Below are 25,815 nucleotides of genomic sequence, written 5' to 3'. Positions count from 1 at the left end.
AAGCTGAGTAGTCAAGACTGCCCATCCCTTTATGTATGTATGTATGTATGTATGTATGCATGCATGTATGAACCAGTCTTTCTTATTTTACATACTAGTCCCAGTTCTCAATCCCTCCTCTCCTCCTACATCCATGACCTTTTTTCTACTCAAACCCCATTCACTCCTCAGAAAGGGTAAGGCTCCCTATGCAGAATCAACAAAGGTGATCATTTTGAGTTAGGAACAAGGCCCTTCATCCCGTATTTCCTTGATCTGTTTTTGTTATCTAATTGCTCTAGTTAAAACTTCAAGTAGTATATTGAGTAGATAAGAAGAGAGTGGACAGCCTTGTCTTATTCCTGATTTTAGTGTAATCACTTTGAATCTAATGAGATGATCATTTTTATCTTTCAATTTATTTATGTGGTGGATTACATAGACAGATCTTTGTATGTCGAACCATCCTTGCATCTCTGGGATGAAGCCACCTTGATCATGATTTCTTGATGTGTTTTAGGGTTCAGTTTGCCAGTATTTTCTTGAGACTTTTTGCATCAATGTTTATGAGAGAGACTGTTATATAATTCTCTTTCTTATTGAGTGTGGCTTGGGTATCAGGGTAACTGTAGCCTTGTATAAAAATGTTTAGGAATGTTCCTTTTTTTTATTGTGTGGATCAATTTGAGGAGTATAAGTATTAACTCTTTTTTGAAATTCTGACAGAATTCTACATTGAAACCAACCAGCCCTTGGCTTTTTGGGTGTGGGGATGGGGAGAGACTTTTGATGAGAGCTTCTATTTCTTTAGGGGATATAGGTCTATTTAAATTGTTTATGTGTCCTTGATTTGTGGTACCTATCCAGAAAATATTCCATTTCTTTTTTATTGTTTCCAGTTTTGTTGAATAGGGTTTTCAAACTATGACCTAATGATTTTCTGGATGTCTTCAGTGTCTGTTGTTACATCCACTTCTTATTTCTGATTTTTAAAATTTTGATATTCTTTCTCTGACTTTTGGTTCATTTGGATAAAGGTTTTTCTCTTTTGTTGATTTTTTTGAACCAGTTCTTTGTTTCATTGATTTTTTTGTATTGTTTCCTTTGTTTCTATTTTATTGATTTCAGCCCTCAATTTTATTATTTTTAATAAAATTTTACTCCTCCTGGGTGAGACTGCTTCTTTTTGTTACTTAGCAATCAGGTGTGGTGTTAAGTCACTAGTATGAGATTCCTTCTCTTTCTTCATGTAACACTGAGTGCAATGAACTTTCCTCTTAGCACTGCTTTCATAGCATTCCATGGGTTTGAGTATGTTGTGCATTCATTTTTGTTGAATTCTAGGAAGTCTTTCATTTCTTTCTTTATTTCTTCCTTTACCTAGGGTTGATTTAGTTAAGCATTGTTTAATTTCAATGAATCTGTAGGCTTTCTGAAAGTAATGTTGCTGTTGAATTCAGACTTTAAGCCATGGAGATCTGATAAGATATAAGAGGTTATTCCAATTATTTTGTATCTGTTGATGTTTGCTTTGTTACTGACTATGTGGTCAATTTTAGAGAATGTTCCATGAGGTGTTGAAAAGAAAGCGCATTTTTTTTGTGTGTGTGTGTGTTTGGTTTAAATGTGCTGTAGATGTCTGTTAAGACCATTTGAATAATGACATCTATTAGTTCTCTTATAATCTGTTAAGTTTCCATCTGGCAGACATGTCCATTGGTAAGAGTGGAGTGGTGAAGTCCTCTACTATTAGTGTGTGGGGTTTGCTGTGCAATTTAAGCTTTAGTAAATATTTTTTACATATGTGGGTGCTCTTGTAATTGGGGCATAGATATTCATAATTGAGACTTAATCTTGATGGATTTCCTGGGACGAGTATGTAGTATCCTTCTCCATCTCTTTTGATTGCTTTTAGTTTCAAGTCTATTTTTTTTAAATATTAAGATAGTACCCAAGCTTGTTTCTTAAATCTATTCCATTGGAAATTCTTTTCCCAACCCTGTACTCTAAGGCAATGTCTGTTTTTGAGGTTGAGGTATGTTTCTTGTATGCAACAGGAGGATGGGTCCTGATTTGCATTCATTCTGTTAGCCTATGTCCTTTTATGGGTGAGTTGAGTCCACTGATATTAAAAGATATTAATTAATGAACAGTGATTGTTAATTTTTGTTATTTTTCAGGTTTAGTATTTGTGTGTTTCCCTTTTTAGGGATTTGCTGTTGTGAGATCACTTTTGCCTGTGTTTTTGTGGGTACAGCTAAATTCCTTTTGATGGAGTTTTTCTTAAAGTATTTTCTGTAAGGCTGGATTTGTGGATAGGTGTTGTTTAAATCTGGTTTTGTCATAGAATATCTTGGGTTTTTTTTTTTTTTTTGATCAATAGTGATTGGAAGATTTGCAGAGTATAATAGCTAGGGCTTGAACCCATGGTTTCTTAGTGTCGTCAGTATATATGTCCAGGACATTCTGGCTTCCAGAGTTTCCATTAGGAATTGAGTTTAATTCTGATAGGTCTGCCTTCATATATTACTTGGCCTTTTCCCTTGTAGCTCCTAATATTCTCTCTTTATTCTGCATGTTTAGTATTTTGATTATTATACGGCAACAAGACTTTTTTTCCCCTGTCTATTTGGTGTTCTGCAAGCTTTCTGTACATTCAAATATCCTTCTATAGATTGGGAAAGTTTTTTTCTATAATTTTGTTGAATAAATATTCTGTGCTTTTGAGATGGAGTACTTCTCCTTCTTCTATCTCTATTATTGTTAGGTTTGATATTTTCATGGTGTCCCACATTTTCTCTATGTTTTATGTTTAAAAAAATTGTTGAATTTACATTTTCTTTGACTGATGAATCTTTTTCATGTATCCTAACTTCAACTCCTGAGATTTCCTCTTCCATTTTTGTATACTTTTGATTTTTCTGTATCTGTAGCTCTTGTTCAGTTACCCAATTTTTTTTTGTTTCCAGAAGTCCCTCAGTTTCTGTTTTCTTTATTGCTGCTATTTCAGTTTTTGAGTCTTAAACTGTTCGCTACACCTGCTTAATTGTTTTTTCTTGTTTTTTGTTAAAAGATTTATTGATTTCTACCCATTTTTGTTTGCCTTTTCCTCCATATTTTTAAGGAATTTTTTCATTTCTTCTTTAAGAGTCTCTACCATCTTCAAACAGTTATATTTTTCTGCTTCTTCTGTGTCAGGATACTAGGACTTGTTGTTGCCATGCTGCTCTTTAGGTTTTTGAATGTATTCTTGCATTGGTGCCTATCCATCTCTTCCTGTAATTGATTCAGGAAGTATCTTTGCATCTTTGTCCAATCCTTGTATGTGGTGTCTGTGACTCTGGAATCCTGTCTTGGACTGATAGTTGCAGTTGCTTTCTGTGTCAGGGAGCTGCTCTTGATCTGCTTTGAACATGTCTGTATCTCAGGGAGTCACTGAGGTCATGGTTGTTGGGTGGGTTTGGGAGCAGAGTGGAACTTAAAGATAACTGGGTTTGATGAGGGTTTCTGAAGAAGCCTACCTGCAGGAGGGATGACTAAGTCAGGTGGGGAAGGGGTCCAGGATTTTGCCTTGGGCCCTACGGTCTACAGACTAAAGACCACTATTATTAAACCTTAGCAATAACTTCACAATTGTGTGTGGAGCAGGGCTTGAGTTCTGAAATTTTGAAAGTTTATAGTTGGAAGATAGGAAGGCACTATTTATTTACTTGTAAAATGAGCAGAAAATCACATTATCTTCTTGGGTGTCTGTGCTATTCTAGTTGAGTACTGTGAGGAAAACTTTATCGATGATGTATCTATTTTCCCATCACTCATAACTTTAAAACCATAATGTATTGAATAACACACATCTACATTATACACGGTTAACCATTACTTGGCAGACAATCACACCGGGAGCAAATTTTGAGACCTAAACACTCTTAGAATTGTGGCCATGTTAATGATTCTCCTAAAAGGGATAATACTGGTTGTTATGTGTGATTGTGTGATCTGCTAGGTCAACCTGATATTCAAAACTAGGAAACAACTTAGCATAGTATAAGACACCTAGAAAAGTCAATGTGAAATATGGAGACTCAGTTAGGAGAACAGGGATGTCCACAAACATGGGTGAGTTCAAAAGCTTCTGGGAATTCTGGTTGCAGCCCTCACATTCTTAAGGAAGATATTTTTTCACTATTTGCTCTACCTATTGTTCTAATTATTTTTGATATTTTACTCTCTAAAAACTTTAGACAATTTATTAAAGATAGTATAAAATTAGAAAATGCAGTCAGAAAACATGAAGATAAGAAAAGAGATTATTAAGTGTGGAGTTCAGTGAAATTATCTATGTAAGATTCCATCTATTTACCAGAAACAGGCTGCAAACATGAGTCACAGACTGTTAAACAGGAAAAGGTCCTGGCTAAGTTAGTTGGAAGGTCTACACCAAGTGAGTCAGCATCCCTTGCAGTTAGACCCTTGTGTTGAGAATTTTAAAAATATCACTAATTCCACTAATAAATGTTCTGTTTGGAAGTGCTGCAGGGATGCTGAGGTTGGCTAAGTTATAGAAAGATTCCCGGAGTCTTCCAAAATTTTTTGCTTCTCTGTTCTTCCACAATGGTGTGTTAAAATCAGTATCTGAGCTCAAACTTCATCAAAGATTGTCTCTTGAACATTCCAGAGAGCAGACTAGTCACTCTCTAGTGAATGCAGGATATTAATAGAAGGGAAAGAGGAAAAAATAAAAGGTGTGGCCATAGATATGATTTTATCTCCTTATAGTTTGACTTTATGGCACAATTGGGTTCTGATTCTAATGAAGCCAGTTTTGTTACTATCTTTCAAAAACTCCTTAAATGATGACATAAAACTTTAGCCCAGAGGGGTAAAGATTTACTTAAATGCTTTTGTGTAACACTACAGAATCTGTGAGAAGATTTCAGTTTAGCAGACACAAAATGCAAGACTAGGTTATCTTGATGGTATTGATATTCTCTTGTTTCAGATTTCTTGCCATTCATGAAGAGCCTCTTCTGCAATCCGATTTATGTGCTTTTTGTCCTTGTAAGTGTGCTTCAGATCAATTCATTTACCACAACATTTGTCTTCCTTCCTAAATACCTGGAACAGCAATATGGAAAATCAACTGCAGAGATAGTCTTTCTCATAGGTATGCAATTTTATTATTTCTTTAGTAGCACTTTTCCTTTCCTCAAGGACATGATAAAAAAAGTGTCTCCAAAGAAATGCAACACAATATGATAATGTGACTCAAAAACTACAAGAAAATTGATGTCTGTTAGAATATTTGTAAATTTCTTCTTTCTAGTCTCCAAAAAAAATAAATCAAAAATTGACAAAGAAAGGAAGAGGCCAGAAATACCCTCTCTGTTCTCTCTTTAATCATAATGAAATCATCATCACTATGGAAATCTTTAGGGGTGTTTATACTTGTCAATTTTCAAATAGGCAATGTATTAATTCAAAGAGTAATATAGATTTAACTAACTGGGATTCTATATATTATTCCTCAATTTTACTTCTGAGTTTCAGATCTTGGCTTCCACATCCACTAGGTCCTCTGGTGGTTTGTGGAGTCTGTGAAGTCACATCTGCTTTTCTTGTTAGTACAGTAAACCTAGGGATCCTACGTAACTTTGGATTTTTTCTGGTTTCATTTATATAGATGGAAGTTTAAGTCCTTCCAGAAACTCCCAAATAAACACACCAAGGCTTATATTAATTACAAATCCTCAGTCAAAAGCTCAGGTTTATTGCTTACCAGCTCAAACATTTTAAATTAACGTGTAATCCTTATTACGTTCTGCCACATGGTGGCATCTTTATTAGCATGGCACATTAGTCTCCTGCTCTCTCAGCTTCTGCTGGTGACTCCTCTGACTCCACCCTTCTTCTTTTCCTCATCCTTAGTTTCAGTCTCCTACATATCTCTATCCTGCTCAGCTATTAGTCAGTCAACTTCTTTATTAAATCAATGAGAGTTATACACATTTACAGTGTATAAAAGGATTATTCCACAGCATTTCTCACTTTTTGTCTAATTAAAATGGAAGGTTTAACTGTAACATAGTAACATTATAAACAATAAAGACAGTTATTAAGAATTACAGGTACAATGTCTAGTCAATTTGTATTTGGCAAAATTAGAAAAAAATATTCTGTCATCTATCTCATCTTGGTGATTCTAAAATTCTATACTTAATTTATTCATTGTAACTGAGGAAAGTTATAATTAAGACTATCTAATCTACAACTTCATCAAAGGCCCCAGAAGGATGATATGTTACTTAATGACAGGACATCTTGCTGCCTGGACAGTCAGTCAAATTTCTCTGTAAATTTGGGGCATCCATTCAGTCCACCATCTTAGAGTATCTGGCAGACTTTTCTGTGATGCAGGACATTTGAAGGGCCTTCCTGTCTTGTATTAGCAAAGTTCATCAATTGTTTTCCTTTGTGTCCTGAAGAATGTCTGACAGATTCTTTTTTAAGGAGAAATCCCAAAGGACTTGGGATTGCCTTGTATTGGAAAAGTTCAACAGACATTTTCCTATGTGTTCTGCAGAATGTCTGTCTAGCAGTCATTTCTATGAAGCAGGAATCTTAAAAGACTGTCCTGCCATGTTTTGGCCAAGTTCAGCAATCTTTTTCCTATGGGAATAGCATGTCCATTTTATAGAGCATGCAGTCAAGCAGTCAAGGAAAACGTATTTTCTTGTCAAAATTACTAATCTTGCTACAAAAAAGCAAATGCCTACAGAGTTGAATTGATGCCCATTACCTTCTCTGAAGTAAATTGATGCTACTAGGAGAAGATGTGTTTCATTGTCATGAAAAACCTTATGATATCAAAACATTTCATGTGTCATATTCTGTAGATCTTTGAAGTGCTTGAAAATCATTTATTTATCTAAAATATATCACATGATCTTGAAAACATACCTAACATATCTACAGGTATGATTGTTGTAAATGAATGACTACAACTTGTATTTGTTGATTACACTAAATATTTTATAATAACTTTCAAAAGCTAGAACTTTAGCTTTCATTTTTTAATGAACTGCAATCTTATAACAACTTAAACAACAGTAGAAGCATATGTGCCATGACACAAATTTTACATAAATTTGCATCAATATGGTATATTATCCTAATTGATAGCAAACATCCATAGGCCACCAAATAACAAAATGCCTCCACTACACCTCTTGGGAACATGGGCATCATGTTCTCCAAATTGCTTTTTGTTATTTGTTGGTGAAGGCATCTCTTGGGTGCTTGAGAAAATTTGAGATAATGACCAAGTGCTAGGAAGATAAGCAGTAAACTTTTATATATCATATGCAATATTCATGAGGTCTCCCATGATCAAACCTGACAAATATTATTCCTGAAGGAATGCACAGATTCTTCTTTCCTGTGGAAACAAAAGCAAATACTCTTCTCTAAAACATTTTTGATTTTTTTAACAAGTATATTTTTATTTCGTTTTTAAATTTAAGATAGCCTGAAATTTAAAATTTGCAGTCCTGTTCACAATTCCATGCCCCTAGCAACTGTCTTTTGCTCATTAGAATTCAAAAAAATTCAAAATTAATATAATAGCATACCTTATCAAGACTCCCTGTGTATTCCCCATCTCTGTATGGCTTAATCTTTTTTATTATTATACATCTCTTTTTAAAGACTTTATAACTTTAAACTATGTTTCTGTGACTTTCTATACTCAGTTTATTTTCTTTCTTAAGCTTACATATATTTCTAAACATCATGGCACATTTAGACATTATTTTTCAATCTGATTCTCATTTAATTGTATATCTTTATCCTTTTCTGACCACACAAGTTAAACTTTAAACTGCTAAGTGACTTTTCACTGGCAGCTCTTGTGGCTGACTCCACCTGCTTGCTTCCCTGAGACCCTAGTCTCATGGCTGATGTATGTTTATCACCAGCTCTGGAAGCTATGTTATCACCCTAACTCTAGGAACTTTCTGGGTGTACATAGCCACCAAGTAGCATCTCATCCACCATTCACACACACCACTTAAGAGTTTAGTAGCAGAGCCTCTCAAGGAAGCTGCCCCTTTTTGCCATGCCAGGAAGCTGTCTCTTAAAGGAGTCACACCTCTGCTCACTGCCAGCAAGCAGAAGTCACTGGAGAAAAGGCAGTTACCAAGAAGTTGCTCCTGACTACATTTTTGTGCTCTCAAATAAACTCACTGAGACTTATATTAATGATAAATGCTCAGTCAAAAGCTCAGGCTTATTACTGCCTTTTAATTTTTTTTTAAGCAGTAGAATTAGAGTCAGGAAAAAGATTTCTGGGCAACATAAGGACTGCACAGAATGTTCTATATGTGATAAGCTTGGGTTCAGTGGGGACCTTCACAATTACAGAGCAGATAGAAGTACCTAAAATACCTAATTGTGTATATGAGAGTTTGTGTGTCTGTGTATGTAAGGGTTACAATGTGTTTATGACTTGATTCAAATAATTAGGCAAATGCCAGTTCTCTTTTTAAAGTGACATTATGTGACATTTGAAATATGTGAATGAGTAGGGGTTATGATACTGTATATTTGAATTAAGTAATTTTTAAGTAAGATGTTTTTAAAAATTGATAACATTTAATTTTCTATGTGTTTTATAAATACTATTCTATTTTAATTTATAGGTATTTATACCTTACCTCCAGTAATTATTGGATATTTAATTGGTGGATTGGTTATGAAAAAGTTCAAGTTTACTGCCAAGAAAGCTGCATACGTAGCTTTCTGCTTATCCCTGACTGAGTGGCTGATATTTTTCTTAAACTTTCTGTGGACCTGTGATAATTTCCAAGTTGCTGGCTTAACTACATCTTATGAGCATGAACGGTATGTTATTTCCTAAGTAAATTCATGTAACATGAGAGCCTGCTTGTTGGGGTTTTTGTCCCACCCAGTCCCCCAGCCATTTTGTCCCAGAGAAAACCACGCAGAGTTTATAGCATAAGCTATAAACTGATTGGCCAGTTAGCTCAGGCTTCATATTAGCCCTTATAACATATGTTAGCCAATTATTCTCATCTATGTTAGCCACATGGCTCAGTCTTCCTTCTTCAGTGGTTGAGACAGGACTGGAGAGAGCTTCCTTCTTCCCAGAATACTCCTATTCTCATTGCCCAGCCTTGACTTCCTGTCTCGTTGTCCCACCTATGCATCCTGCCTGGCTATTGGCCAATCGGCATTTAATTAAGATATAATTGATAGAATATAGAATTGTCCCACACCTAGGTCATAATATTTTCACTATTTTTAATCCATTTTTATTCAAGTACTGTATATGACCAGGTCATTTTATTACAACATAAAGACAATCATCCATAACTATTCTGTATTTTTCATCCTTCCATCAATAATATACAAGTGTGAGCCTATTAAAGATGCCTATGGAATAGCAATGAGTAAATTTATAATTCTGTGTATATATGAGTTGTTGTCATAATGATATCCTAGTCTGCTTTAAAGTATAATGAAGAAAATAAACTAGATCTTTGTAGACTAAATTATCCATGTATTTTATACTACAGATCACTTTAAAACTTTAATATAACAACAGCTAGTTTTAAAACTCAAATATACAGGCCAAGATGTAGGGACAAGTCACGCCCCTAAGGGGGCGTGTTCGCCTCGGGCTAATGTTTGCCTATAAATTTGGCAAGCATGCTCCCAGCTGCTTCTTCTGCTTTCCTGATATCCGCGGGAATGGTGGTTCTGTAAGTCTATTTTGCCATTAAGGCTGTATATATATTTTTTTACAATCTGTCTGCATTCATTTACGCCATTACTTTTTGGCATCCAACGGTCGCGCTATTTTGCCCCTGACTCAAACCGATAGCCCGCTAGCTAACAAAGCACCCTCCCGGGTGCTGCTTTTTAGTTCGTGACTCCGGCCCCAGTGCCGAGTCCGAGACATACTTGGTGACACAGGCCCATTCTGCCTGCCTTGGCTAAGTTTGCAGCGGAACCCCACTGCCTGAATTAGCAGAAGCTCAAGGACCTGCGGTTTTGCAACAAAAGCTGTCACAGCGGCAGATTTGGTCTGATAAAAAGTGACTTGGCCAGGCGGTGGTGGCGCAGGCCTTTGATACCAGCACTTGGGAAGCAGAGGCAGGCTGATCTCTGTGAGTTCGAGGCCAGCCTGGTCTACAATAGCTAGTTCTAGGACAGGCTCCAAAAACACAGAGACCACCACTGGCAGGAACCGATCATTGCAGGTAAAAAGTTTTTCTTTTATAAATAAAATGTCTGAACACGTTAGTATTCAAGAATTTAACAGTTTTTTTTTAATTGTACCATGTGGGAGATTTTACAAGAGGTGTCTATCACCCCACATCTATGGATCCTTCTGGGATTCGTAGTTTTCATTGGCACTAAATGGTTTGATAATAGAAATATGATAAAGTCTTTACGAGACGAATCCAGGATTCTTAAGGCAGAGATTGAACACTTAAAAACAATTGAGAATGACAACAATCTTCTCAAGAATCAGTTTGAAGTTCTCCAGGCTGATGTTAAGGAGAAATTCATTACTATGGAAGAGGGAACAGGTGATTTGGATCGTAAGCTTCAGTCCCCTTCTGTAGGAACTGAAACATTAGTGGCTGATATTAAGGAGAAATTCATTACTATGGAAGAGGGAACAGCTGGTTTGGATCATAAGCTTCAGTCCCTTTCTGTAGGAAATGAAACATTAACTGAGAGAATCAAAACTGCTGAATGTGACAATCGGATTTTGTCTAAAGCTTATGACAGATTGACGGAAAGATTGTCAATACAAGAAGGCACGGTTTATGTCATAAAAATTATGTCCAAAGATGAGATGTTATCTCTAACAGACAAACTTCATACTTTAGAATCCTCAGTGAAGGCTTTGGAACATAATTCTGGACAGAAAATTCAGACATTGCAGAAGGCAATGGTGAATAGAATTGAAAAGATTGAGGAATTTCTAAATTCTGATGAAGAAGAGCAAAGGGTAGAAAGGCAAATTTTAACTACATCTATGGGTAAATCTCTCTGGGACAATTTCCACAAAGCTCTACCTACAGCTCTACCTGCCTTTCCAGTAATAACAACAGAGAAGGTGATTGGTTCCAGAAACCCTAGGGTCATCAAGGAAAAATACATGGGAGCCTGTCCGTATGAATTATCTCAAGGAAATAAAACAGGCTGTCATGACTTTTGGGATGCAAGCCTCTTTTGTTAAAGAGATGCTAAGATCTTGGGCCACGACAAGCAGAGCAACCCCCTCAGACTGGCTCCAGCTGAGCTCTGCGGTACATGAGAGTGGACCTCAATTGAAATGGAAATGCTTATTCAGGCAAGAGGCTAGACTTTTAGAACAGCAGGAAAAAGCGAAGGGAATTGACATTTCCCTAGATAAAATTCTAGGTGAAGGGCTCTTTTTCGACCCTCAGGAACAAGCTAACTTGGATGAAAACATACTCTCCATGTGTTCTACAGCAACCTTAATGGCTTGGGACGGGGTACAAGACCCAGGACAGAGAATGGAATCATTTGTCAGAGTTAAACAGGGTCAGAGAGAACCCTTTAGTGACTTTTTACAAAGACTAACTAAGGCTGTACAAATAGGGATATCTGACCCAGAAGCAAGACGTATAATGATTGAGTCTTTGGCTTATGAAAATGCAAATGTGGAATGCAAAAGGATTTTGGGGCCTTTAAAGCTCAGATCAGCGCCGTTGGAAGAATGGGTCTTGCATACACTCAATGTTGATACATTTGATTATGGCACTGAAGCATGGGTAGAAGAAGCAATTTCCAATGGTAAAAGGAGACACCAGAATACCAAATGTTTTAATTGTGGCAAAATGGGTCATATGAAAAGGAATTGTAGACAACGGATTTTCAGAAATAATAATAATAATAATAATAATAATGCATCTGTCAGAAATAATAATAATAATAATAATAATAATAATAATAATAATAATGCATCTTCTAGAAATAACAGAAATAGGAGGACTCAGCATTCAGGTTTATGTAGAAGATGTGGAAAAGGCAGATATTGGACGACTGAATGCAGGTCTACAAGAGATAGACAAGGCAACCTGATACAGTTGGGAAACATGAGAGGGGGGCCTCACAGGCCCCCATGACAAACATGGTTCAGTCATTTCCAGTTTCTGCAGAGAGCATGCCTTGTCAGGACAATTAGGAAGCCCCATGCCTACTGTTACAAGAAATAATGATCAGAAAGATAAGTTACGTGTGTTTTGGCAAACTTCTATAAATGATCAAAGACCTAAACTGAGAGTGTGTGTAAATGGCATTTTTATTACTGGCCTGCTGGACACAGGTGCTGATGTAAGTATCATTACCCCAGAATCTTGGCATCCATATTGGCCTCTTCAGAATGTAAATGTTCAGCTCCTGGGAATTGGAACCCTATCTCGAGTAAGGCAGAGCATGAGATGGGTTGAATGTATAGGGCCAGAGGGACAAATAGGAAAATTAAAGCCATATGTAGCCAATATCACAATGAATTTATGGGGTCGTGACCTATTACAACAATGGAATACTGAAATTAACATTCCTGCTACTTCTAGAGCCTATATTTCTGAGAATAATATTAAAAGATATTACAAACAGAGAAAACCGGCCATTCGGGCTGTACAAGAACAAGCAGTTGATGTCCCTTCAGAGATACCAACAGCTTTACCTCTGAAATGGTTGACTGAGAAACCAATATGGACAAAGCAATGGCCTTTAGCTGATGAAAAGTTACAGGCTTTAGAACAGCTGGTACAAGAACAATTAGATGCTGGACATATAGAAGAATCTACCAGCCCTTGGAATTCTCCTGTATTTGTGGTTAAGAAAAAATCAGGTAAATGGAGAATGGTGACAGATCTCAGGGCCATCAACAAGGTTATTCAACCTATGGGCCCTCTGCAATCTGGAATTCCTTTGCCCTCTTTATTACCAAAAGGATGGCCTCTCATAGTTATTGATTTAAAGGATTGTTTTTTCACTATACCTTTGCAAAAAGAAGATAGAGAAAAATTTGCCTTCACAGTGCCTACTTATAACAATTCTCAACCTTCGAGGAGTTACCACTGGACCTTCCTCCCCCAGGGTATGTTAAATAGCCCCTCCCTGTGCCAATATTTTGTGAACCAACCATTGCAAATAATATGCAAGAAATTTCCCAAATCTATAGTATACCATTACATGGAAGACATTTTGTTATCTGATTCAAACATGGATACCTTGAACAGACTGTTTGAAGAAATAAAGATACTTTTACCTAAATGGGGATTGCAAATCGCTCCTGAAAAGATTCAGAAGGGAGATTCTGTTAATTATTTAGGTTATAAAATAGGTTTGCAAAAAATTAAGAAACAAAAAGCACAAATTAGGAGAGATCACCTACGGAATCTTAATGACTTTTAAAGACTGTTAGGAGACATTTCCAGTCTACGACCAGCTATTGGAATAACACCTGATCTAATAATTCATTTGAACAAAACCTTGGATGGTGATAAAGATTTAAACAGTCCCAGAGAATTAACAGCTGAAGCAGAAAAGGAACTGACAATGATTGAGGAAAAATTACAACAGGCACATGTGGACAGGGGGAATCCAGAGCTCGATTGTATTCTCGTCATACTACCATCAAAAATTTCTCCTACAGGAATTTTAATGCAGAGAGATGATATTATTTTGGAATGGATCTTTTTACCACATAAACCAAGTAAGAAACTGAAAAGTTATGTGGAAAAAGTCTCTGAGTTAATTATAAAAGGCAAGCTGAGACTTTGTCAACTAGCAGGCATAGACCCATCAGAAATTATAGTGCCTTTCACAGCTGATGAACTAAAGGAATTATGGGAAGATAATGAACCATGGCAAAGAGCTTGTGTTAATTTTTTGGGAGACATTAATAACAGCTATCCAAAAAGCAAGAGGCTTAACTTCATAAAGAGAACTTCTTGGATTCTTCCTCGAATCGTCCATGATGCTCCAATAACTGGCGCCCGTACATTCTATACTGATACCAATAAATCAGGGAAGGCAGGTTACAAATCAGAAGACTTGGGTAAGGTGGAATAAAGTCCGTATAATTCTGTCCAGAAGGTGGAATTATATGCCATTCTTATGGTGCTAAGGGGTTTTAAAGAACCTATTAATATAGTTACAGATTCACAATACACAGAAAGAGTTATTTTACATATTGAAACTGCTGAATTTAAACCTGATGATACTGAACTAACCTCATTGTTTCTCCAGGTTCAAGATTTGATCAGGAACAGGCTTTGCCCTATGTACATAACACACATCCGATCCCATACGGGTCTGCCAGGTCCTCTAGCACAAGGTAATGCAGAAATTGATCAATTATTGATTGGTAGTGTGCTACAAGCCTCTGAATTTCATAAAAAACATCATGTTAATAGCAAAGGTTTTAAGAAAGAGTTTTCAATTACATGGCAACAAGCTAAGGAAATTGTAAAGAAATGCCCTACTTGCTCTTTCTATAACCAAACGCCACTGCCTGCAGGGACTAATCCAAAGGGCACCCAAAGGAATGAAATCTGGCAGATGGATGTGTTCCACTTTGCAGAATTTGGCAAATTAAAATATGTTCATCACACCATTGACACTTATTCAGGCTTTCAGTGGGCAACTGCCTTAAGTTCAGAAAAAGCTGATTCAGTAATCACTCATTTATTAGAAGTCATGGCTATCATGGGTATACCTACACAAATAAAGATGGATAATGGTCCTGCTTATGTTTCTAGGAAAATGAAATGGTTTTTTGATTATTACAATATCAAGCATGTTACAGGTATACCATATAATCCTACAGGTCAAGAAGTCATAGAAAGATCAAATTGAACTATAAAGGATATGTTGAACAAACAGAAGGGGGTGGAAAACACCCCCAGAAATAGGTTACATAATGCTTTGTTAACCTTAAATTTTCTCAATGCTAATGAGAAGGGAACAACGGCTGCAGAAAGACATTGGATAATGGAAAAGTCTACTGAACTAAATCAACCAGTTTATTTCAAGGATGTGCTGACCTCACAATGGAAGCCAGATGTGCTACGTTGGGGAAGGGGTTTTTCTCTTATCTCCACAAGTGAGGAAAAATTGTGGATACCGTCAAAATTGATAAAGGTTAGGTTTGAAGAAGAGAAGCCACTTGGAAAAGATAAATAACAATTCTTTCATAAGGATGGCGAGCATACTGATGGTAAGAAATAGAGATAGGTTGGAGGCCGGGTTCTTTTATTATCTCCACAGGAAAATACTCATCTTCAAAGAAATTAAGGGACCCTGAATATTTAATTACTGATGGATGAACACATTTTGTAAGTATCAATTTATATATATATATATATATATATATATATATATATATATATATATACATAGATAGATATATGTCTTATTAAACATTTCTTTATAAATATGTAGAGCTGGTTTTGAGGTTGGACTCTGGCTCAGTCCCTCTCCAATTCCAAGCCTGTTAGTAAGAGAAAAACCCAGATTTTCTGGAGTTTCTGTCTCATGTCAAGAGCCATGATATGGGACAGAAAGAAATATGAGTTTAGAAAACATCTTTGCTTTTCTTCATATCTATCATACTTTTCATTGAATATATCTATCATGCCTTTCATTGAATACATTTATGTATGTCTATATATGTCTATATGATTAATGTTTAAGTTTTTCACAATGAACAATGAGTTTTTCCTGAAGTGACATTTGAAGTTTCCAGGAAGAAGATGGGGTCCCACAACAACAACTCTACCTGGTTGATATGCCTTCATGATACTGATAGCACTACTACAAGACCTGTTTTGGATACCAGCTGCACAAGACGATCCCAACTTGGTTGGCTGAAATGGTGCACATCTTGTACAACATTCTGGCCAGACCTCCACAAAATACTCAGAGACTTTTGCAATTTTAAAAGACATTGATCTTGAAATTTAACCATCATTTTACTTTCACAGGATCCCCCAGAAAGAACGTCACCCCCATGACAGCTGGAAGTAATTCTAGAGGACAACGTCCTTCTCCCAGTAAAGTTTACCCCTGAATTTAGGGACATCATTTAGGGGTTGGGAGGTTGGGGGAGGAATTTTATAAGCTCAGGGGTCATTTTGAAAAAAAAAAGAGGGAATGATGGGATAATAGATTTATAATTGTGAGTTACTGCTTTTAGACAAATATATTGGTATCGATTTTTCTATATTGATACAAAGTTAAATTATATTGACTATTGTATGCATGCATGTTTCTATCTCTGTTTAAAGCATTTTTATGTATTGACATATTGTATTGATAAATATATATTGTATATAATTACCATATTGCAGTGTACATTTCTACCTCTGATTAAGATACTTGTATAATGTTTGTGTATTGATATATATTTAACATATTGCAATGCATATTTGTACAGTGTTTATATTTGGAGGTCATTATCCTCATTTGTTACACAGTTGTTTATTGTCTTAGTCTTTAAGTTAGATAGATATTGAGAATTATATAGATAAATAGTCATCTAAGTTTGTCATTTATAATCAGACTAATCAGGTTCTCTAGATATAAAGAGATTATACTTAGTATAGATAGATAATCTTCAACCTCTTCAAAGAGCTGTAGAAAATGGCCATTAATCTAACTTTTTGTGATAGTGAGACACAATTGCTCCTGGCAACACTGCTCCATTCCCGAGAGAATGTTGAGCACCAAAGACACTCCACCTGGAGCCTTTCTATTTGGCAGAACTGGCCTTTGGGCAAAGAAATGTCCATACCTCAACCACTGACAGAGATACAGTGCGTACATCAATGGTTAAAACAGGACTGTCATATCCTGCCAAGACAGGGTAAGATAGTTTTGAAAAGTTCCTTGCCTTTAATAATGGTATGTCAGTTATAGCCAAAGTTGGTTGACTCAACATTGCAAAAGAGACTTTGGGTGATTGCCCAGGTAGTCAGTTGTCTCTGTCAATTGTTGCACATTTTGGATATATCTTGTTTGTTTAGTAATATTTATTCCCTTCTCAGATCTTTGACAGAGTTGAAGATTATATAATTGTAGTTACTCTCTACATTATTTAGACTCCTTGAGATAAAATGTTTAGCAAAACTTTTGTTCTCAATACTGTTTGTTATATTTATTATTTGTTATTATTGTATGTAGTTGTATTTGGTTTAGTTCTGTCTTATTTAGACAAAAAGGGGAGATGTAGGGATAAGTCCTGCCCCTAAGGGGGCATGTTCGCCTCGGGCTAATGTTTGCCTATAAATTTGGCAAGCGTGCTCCCAGCTGCTTCTTCTGCTTTCCTGGTCTCCACGGGAACGGTGGTTCTGTAAGTCTATTTCGCCATTAAAGCTATATATATATATATATATATATATATATATATATATATATATTTACAATCTGTCTGCATTCATTTACGCCATTACTTTTTGGCATTCAACGTCGGGCTATTTTGCCCCCAACCTTCATAAGTTTCTACAATGGGCACAAATTTAGCACAGTTGAGTTTAATTCATGGTAAGTCAATGAATGCACATATTTATTTATATCACCATTATAATTATATCTCATATACTTTGTAGTCTTATGATGTGGGAGTGTCATATATCAATCTGTTGATTTCTTTGGTTAAGTAATAAACAAACTACTTGGGCTCATAGCTTAGAACATAGGTGGGTAGAGTAAACAGAACAGAATGCTGGGAGGAAGAGGAAGTGAGCTCAGAGACTTGACAGCTCTGCTGTCTGGAGAGAGAAGCCATGCTCCTGGCTCCTGGGCAGACACATGCGATGAAGCTCTGACCCAGGATGGACGTAGGCTAGAATCTTCCCGATAAGTGCACCTTGGGGTGCTATAAACGATATTAGATATGGGCTAGTCCAGATGCGAGAATTAGCCTAGAAGAGGCAAAATGGAAATGGGCCAGGCAGTGTTTAAAAGAATACAGTTTGTGTGTTGTTATTTTGGGCATAGGCTAGCCAGTGGGGGTGGCTGGGTGCCGGGGATGCAGCCCCGCCGCTGCTATTACTACAGCCTTAGACTTTGTATTTAAGGACTACCAGGTCATGTTCTGTATTAGCATAGGAAACGTAAATCTAAGTTAAGGGTAGAGTTATATAATCATCCAATCAGTTAAAATGAAATAAAATATATACATGAGGATTCCTTTCAAGGTTCTGGGGATACAACTCAAACAGGCAGAAGGACCTGACTTCAGATCCCCAGAATGCATGTACAGCTTGACATGGGAAAGTGCATAGGCCTGCTAGTTTGGCATGTGCATCAGTGAGCAGCAGAGGACTCTATATCTACAAAGATAGAAGTTAATTTTCTGCTCTTCACATGCATGCTGTTGTACATGTGCTTACATACATATACACACAACACACACACACACACACACACACACACAAAACAAAAAAAACACAAGAGAGAGAGAGAGAGAGACTCAGGATGGGAGGAGAGAGAAATGGGGTGGAGGGAAAGAAACACAATTCATCTCCTCCTCCAAAACAAAAACAGAAAACAACCAAATATCAATTTGTGATCTCTGGACTATTTCATTGGCACACAAGTCACCTACATAGCTGTGTTTTCAATTACTTCAAAAATAAACATTAATTATCTACCATCTAAGAAAATCCTGTACTATTACAGCTAAAAATGAAGATTTTAATCTGTTATTCATTTGCACAGTGGGAAAAAAAAAATGAAAAAGGACTAGCTTGAGCAAAATCAGCAATTTCCATTTATAAAATAGATGCTTCATTAAACCCTCCAAAACAGTGGTTTGAGTAATCAGACTTGCTCTTCTGTAATAGAAAGCACCTTCCCCAAATTTTATAATGGGTTTGAAAAGGGGTAACGTGGGATTTTAGAGGCTGAGTTTAAATCCTTTCACTCAAACCTTGTGTGAAGTCATTATGACTGGAGATGGAGTTACTATGTATAATTTTACTTTGGTATTATTGAAAACGTTTTTTGAAAATTTACTGATTCATCCTGTTTCATTTTCTATGTTTGCACACACACAGGCTGAGATAAGAGAAGAAGATAGCATGGTGGTTCTTCACTATCCGTAACATCATTTTAAATCATTTCAGAATTCAGCAGCCATTATATGTGGAGAATAAGATTCTTGCTAAATGCAACACAAGGTGTAATTGTTTAAGCAAAACATGGGATCCAGTGTGTGGAGACAATGGAATAGCATACATGTCAGCCTGCCTTGCAGGCTGTGAGAAATCTGTTGGAACAGGAATTAACATGGTAAACATCTTTTCAGTGTTGGAGGCTGATGTTTTGTTCACTGCATTAATATGTGCTATGATCTAAGGCTACATCTTCTAAAAGGCAAAAATTAGTTCATGCTTAATATAGTATGAATATTTTTGTGAACAACTGACTGTACTTTGTATATGCATATTTGATTTTACAGCTCCAGACGTTATGTAAAGCCTTGACAGAGTCTGAAACTTATTTTGTAATTTAAAAGCAATTGAGACCATTTTTCAAATTATTAGAGTTAAAATCCTCATAATGTGTGGTAGAGCTAGCTTAGCAGTAAGAACACTTGGTGCTCATTCAGTAAACTTGTTTGGTTCCTAGCACTAACAGGAACAGCTCACAATCCAGCTCCAGGTAATCTGACACTCAATCTGACCTTCCTCAGGGATCACATGCACCTGCTTTAATACACAGAGATACAGAAGCACACACATAAACACTAAAATTAAAACATTAAAATGCTTTGGACAAAGTCTGACCTTTTATGTGATAGAGACTTATGAAGTCAAACCAGACTCAAACAAGTTGTACAGTTGAGACAGGCAGAAAACTTATTTTTTCATATTGCAAATCTACTTTATTTATTTATTTATTTATTTATTTATTTATGGCAGTTGTGTGTGTGTGTGTGTGTGTGTGTGTGTGTGTGTGTGCGTGTGTGTGTGTTGGAGGAGTGAGGTTGTTTGGTTGTCCTGGCCACCCAGAACCAAAATAATGACACAGAAACTATATCAATTAAAACTCTGCTTGGCACATTAGCTCTAGATTCTTATTGGCTAACTCTTACATCAATGTAACACATTTATTAATATGTACATTTCCATGAGGTCATGGCCTGCCAGCAAAATTTCACCACATCTCTATCTGGCACTAGTTCAATGGTGTCCCTCTCTCCTTCTTCTTTCTCCCAGCATTCAGTCCAGTTTTCCCCGCCTAACTAAGTTTTGTCCTATTTACAGGCAAAGGCATTTTCTTTATTCATTAACCAATAAAAGCAACACATAGACAGAAGGATCTCCCACACCATTCCCCCCTTTCTGTTTAAACAAAAAGGAAGGCTTTAACATAATAAAATTACATAAACAAAACAGTTCTCAAGCAAGAATTACAGTTTCATTATTTATATATATTTTATCTTTTACCATAATTAAGGAAAACTTTATCTATTCTTTAACTCCCTCAAAGACTCCAAAAGAATATAATATTACCGAAGTAAACAGGCAGTGCACTGCAAGCAACTTTCAAAACTCAAGAACTGACAGAGATATCTTGCAACCTGTACAGTCACCCAAAGTTCTTTGGTACCATTGGGGCATCAATCTTCAGCCTACTGGCCCATAGTATCCAACAGACTTTATCATTGATTCAGGAAATTTCAATGTTTGTCAATAACTTTTTTTATGTGTCTTACAGAATGTCTACCAGATTTTTTTTTCATGTAACGGGAACCCCAAAAAATGTTCTCACCTTTAGGCAAGTTCAGCATTCATTTCTCTGTGGGTCCTGCATGCCCAGTTCAGCAGTCCAGGCAGGAGCAGTTTCTTGCCCAAATGGATAGCAAACTCTAAAAGGAACCTCTTCAATGCCCATCATACTCTTGAAGTAGATGGTGCCTCCAGGAGCAGATGTGTCTTAAGATGAAAATATTAAGTCATTATACATTTTAAATGCTACCTTCTGAAGATTTCTGAAAAATTGGAATACCTAGTTAACTGAAAAAAAATCTCTATTCAGCTAGAAAATCTAACTTACATGACTACAAGTTTGACTATAAGAGATAAATAATTAGTAATTTATATGTCTTAATTATACACTATATTTTTAAATGAGCTACACAAATAAAATACCTTAATCAAGATCAGAAATACATAAACATATAACAAAATTGACATTAAATTTGTATCAATAAACGAACTGCATACCAATGAAAATTATTCATCTCTATAGCATATCCCCCTTTAAATGTAAACAAACAGTTATAAAAATATTTGGGAATATGAGCATAGTTCTTTCCATACTGCTTACAGCTGTTCGGGGATCTTCTTAATCAGGTCTTTAACGCTGTATCCTGTGTGCTAGGTTTATCTCAGTCAACAGTTGGGGGAAGTAATTTTTTGAGGGTTTTCACAGCAGCCTTTCAGAGGGTTATGCTCTATCAAGCCATATTTGTCTGGAAGCAATCCACAGGTTCTCATCTTCTGTGATAACAAAAAAAGAACCTCTTTTCCAAAACAACATATCCTTAGACTCAACTTTTGGAATCAAGATACCTTTATGTTGGTTTAACTTAGCTGCCCATACAATGAAATGTCTCTCTGTACTTAGCTCCCTCACAGTCAAAAAATTCAAAGAAAACACAATAATATACATAATCCAGACTCTCTGTGAATTTTCCATTTTTCTGTGGCTTATATTTTTTACTCCTTTTAATCTACGTCTATCTGTACTCTGTCTTTTTAAAGACTTTTATCCCTTTTTTTAAAGCATTAACTTTATTTTATAAATCACTATACTATTTTTCTTCTCTCTTTCAAGCCTACATACATTTATACAACACTGTGACTTATCTGGATTTGTCGTTATTGCATATTTGTAAGTATTTTCTGACCAGAAGTGCTTCTTGAAATACTAAGTGCTTATGAATCAAATCTGTGACATTACTAAGCTATATACAGTATTTCCTGCTTGCTGTACCCATTCCAACATGGGCACTACTCCCTGCTTCCAACAGCCACACCCATTGCCCCACTTCCATGCAAATAGCCTGTATACATTGCCATTAAGCAAGCTGTAGCATGATTCTCACAAACGGCATTCAAATACTTGGTCTCCTGAAAGTGCCAGAGGTCATGATGCAGCAGGTCCCAGAAAGACTGTATTTCAAAATGGCATGGCTTTTTTTCTTTTGCTACTGCTGAATCAAGAAATTTTCTCTCAAAGGAGCCATGCCTCTTCTTCCTTCTAGCAAATGGAGCCCACCCTAGAAATTGCTGCTACCAAACTATGCTTAACTCTGTTCTTTTGTGAAGCTGGTGTAAGAGGATCTTCTATCTATGTGTTACTTTCATTGGTTAAAGAAGCTGCCTTGGGCTTTTCATACACCAGCCCTTAGTTGGGTGGAGTAGACAGAACAGAATGCTGGGAGGAAGAAGGCAGTGCGGCAGATGCCATGGCTCTCCTCTCCAAGAAAGACACTGGTTAGACTCATGCCAGTAAGCCTCAGTCAAGTGGCAATACACATAAATAGAAATGGGGTAATTAAGATGTGAGAGTTAGCCAATATGAGGCTAGAAATAATGGGCCAGACAGTGTTTAAATGAATACAGTTTCCATGTAATTATTTCAGGTAAAGCTAGCCAGATGGCTGGGTAGGATGAAAAGCAGCCTGTTCCCTTATTTACAACATGAAGTTATCCACGTTGGCACCAATCTGTTGGAGGAGTGAGGCTGCTTGTTCATCCCAGTCTCCCAGAACCAAATTGACCATACAGAACCTATATTAATTAAAACACTGCTTGGCCCATTAGCTCTAGGTTCTTATTGGCTAATCTGTATATTGTCACGAGGTTGTGGCCTACCAGCAACGTTTCAGCATATCTATCTTCCTCAGCAACTCCATGGCCTCTCTCTCTGCCTTTTTTCTTCCAGCATCAGTCCATTTTTCCCTGCCTACCTAATTAAATTTTGCTCTATCAACAGGCCAAGACATTTTCTTTATTCATTAAACAATAAAAGCAACAGATAGACAGAAGGACCTCCTGCACTGTGTGTGTGTGTGTGTGTGTGTGTGTGTGTGTGTGTGTGTGTGTGTGTAGGTGAATGTTCATATGGAGGTCAGAAGACAACCTCTGGTGTGGAATCTCAGGTCCAATTAACTTGGACTGGAATTTGCTGATTCTGTTAGACTGCCTGACAAGTGAGCCCCAGAGAGTGACCTGTTTTGTCCTTTAGAGCACCAGTGTTGTGAGCACTTTCTCTACACATGCATCTTTCACATGTGTGCTGGGGATCTGAACTCAGGTCCTCTTGCCTGTACACGACTTTACAGACTGTACCATCTCCCCAGCCCACATCATTATAGCTCAGGAGATGAAGATTTAAACATTTTTCCTTGACTTAAACATCTTATAATACTTACAAAGCTGGTTGGTAGTAAAAATAAAATATAAATTCTGATTCTTAATCATTCCCAGAAACATAATTCAAAAAAAGAATCAACTTTATTCTAAAAAAAAAAAAAACTTGTTTTCTGGGGGACTTCATTAGTAAGCATGTAACTTGTTAGTAATCCATCACCATTCTGAAACACATTTTGTTTTTGTACTTAGTACCAGGCCAAAACAAAACAGTATTTGTTTACTTTTGTAAAAAAGTGTGTGCAGGTTAGAAAGTTGGTTCAGTGGGTAAAGATATTTGTCACCAAACAATACCACCAGAGCTACATCCTGGGGCCCCATATGAGAGAAGAAAACTAACTCCCACAACTTATCCCTGACATCTTTACTGATGCCATGGATAGTCATGTCCACCCATAGACACACACATACATAGGCATGCACATACATAAATGCACGCCCCCCCCCCACACACACACAAAATAAAGAAAAAAAGCAAATAAGTGTGCATTCAGGATAATTGAATTTTTGTAAAATTACTTTATGTATTTAGAAAAAAATACCAGTTCTTTAAAAAAAAATCTCCCCCTTTGTATTTTAAAATAAAATTCTCAAATGCCAAAACAGAGATGTTAATAAAGGGGAAAAGAGCCTCCGTTTTACTTAGTTAGTGATTATTTAGTGGTATTTGTGCTCATTCTTGATAGATCAGTGTTCCTCCTCTGAGTCGTACCTTTGTCCTCAACACTTTCCAGTTTTCTCTAATTGGCTATGTAGCAAATACTGAACATTTATGCCCAATAGTTTTCTTCTGTAAATAGGACATTGTTTTTGGTTTGTTTCATTTTGATTTTCTTTTGTTTTGTTTACAGGTATTTCAAAATTGCAGCTGCATTCAGTCTTCAGGAAACTCATCTGCAGTCCTCGGGCTGTGTAACAAAGGCCCTGACTGTACTATAAAGCTGCAGTACTTTTTCATCATGGCAGTATTTGGCAGTTTTGTCTATTCACTAGCAGCCATACCTGGATATATGGTTCTTCTGAGGTAATAAATAACTTGTTCATTTATCTTTGTCTTTCTTCCTCATAGCAGTGTGTGCATACATGAGTGTATGATTGTGTGTGTGTGAGTGTGTGTGTGTGTGTGAGTGTGTGTGTGTGTGTGTGAGTGTGTGTGTGTGTGTGTGTGTGTGTGTGTGTGTGTGACTGGCTGGTGGGCTCCTGTGTGCCACTGAGAGTAGGGTAAGATCAAAAGACAATGTTGGGAATCAGTTCTGTCCATTTATCTTGCTTCAGAGTAAGGGTCTCTTTTATTTCTGCTGCCATGCTGGCTAAGTACTGTAGCCTAACTGGCCTTCAAGTCCTAAATAATTCTGTTTTCACCTATTTCACTATAGGAATGCTGAATTTACAGATGCATGTCACTGAATTGGCCTTTTATATTTTTCTTCTCTTACATATGTCTCTGTGTTCTGGTTGTTGAAGTTAGGTCATCTAGCCTTTGTGGTAAGCACCTTTACACAAAGAATACCCTACCAATGCCATATAGATTTTTTGGTAATTTATTAAAATTTGTTTTCCAAAGAAAGACCCTTAGAATAATGGTTCCCAGAACCTCAGATGTTCTGAGTTATCTTTATCAAGACTATTAATACAAAAATAGCATTGCTACATTTAAGAATAATGTAAAGTTTGTTAGAATGTTTTCTTCTGGTCCTTTTGTATTTTCTTCCTTTATGTCTTAGGTCTAAATTAAGGGACATCTTGTTTTGGAGGGAGATAGTATTTGCGTACAGTCATTTTCTATGCTCAGCTAAGTGACTGGTAAAATGTGAAACTCTATGTGTAAAAGTGACCAGACTCCCTTGACATCCTGAGCTAAATCTGTCTTTATCTAAATTCAATAATATTATCTGACCAAGAGGCATATGAATGCAGTAGTAGATACTTTCTTATGAGAAGGTAAAAGTAGATACTCTAATCTCTAATATAATGTGAGAAAGTTGCAGAGTCACGTTTCAAGTTATTCTTTTTTTCCACGTGTTCTTTCTAGTCTAGCAAACTTAACAGACACCAGCAATGAGGAGACTGTTCAACCCTTTTCTTGTCTCAATGGAATTCAGAAGCAAAGATCTTAATTATGTGCCATTCAAAATATTTTATCCCAATAGAATGGACCAATGTTCTCAATTTTCCCTTATGGGCAACTGTACTTTTCTGTTTCCTTGTCCACATTCCCTTTTCATGCCCTCCCCTTCTCCTCCTCCTTTCCAAATCCCTTTCCCATTACTTTTCCATCACCTCATTCCTCTTCTCTCATGATGCCTCTCCTCTCTTC

The 25,815-nt window shown here is 36.6% G+C and overlaps 1 protein-coding gene across 3 annotated transcripts in view; it reads left to right on the top strand.

Moving 5' to 3' along the window:
• Positions 1-25,815, top strand: part of LOC121441010 (solute carrier organic anion transporter family member 1A5-like) — an 87,385-nt gene that overhangs the window by 46,421 nt on the left and 15,149 nt on the right. For all 3 annotated transcript variants that reach the window (XM_041642151.1, XM_041642145.1, XM_041642153.1), the window contains exons 10-13: positions 4,979-5,143; positions 8,676-8,877; positions 19,179-19,344; positions 24,350-24,522. In XM_041642151.1, coding sequence (XP_041498085.1) covers positions 4,979-5,143; positions 8,676-8,877; positions 19,179-19,344; positions 24,350-24,522 — 706 coding nt within the window. The remainder of the gene's footprint in view (positions 1-4,978; positions 5,144-8,675; positions 8,878-19,178; positions 19,345-24,349; positions 24,523-25,815) is intronic.

The sequence above is a fragment of the Microtus oregoni genome, unplaced genomic scaffold (genome assembly GCF_018167655.1).
Source record: "Microtus oregoni isolate MIOR12 unplaced genomic scaffold, Mior012 000002F_ref0000024, whole genome shotgun sequence".
NCBI lineage: Eukaryota > Metazoa > Chordata > Mammalia > Rodentia > Cricetidae > Microtus > Microtus oregoni.
Note: the sequence above shows the minus strand (reverse complement) of the source record. Positions and strands in the feature narration are given on the sequence as shown.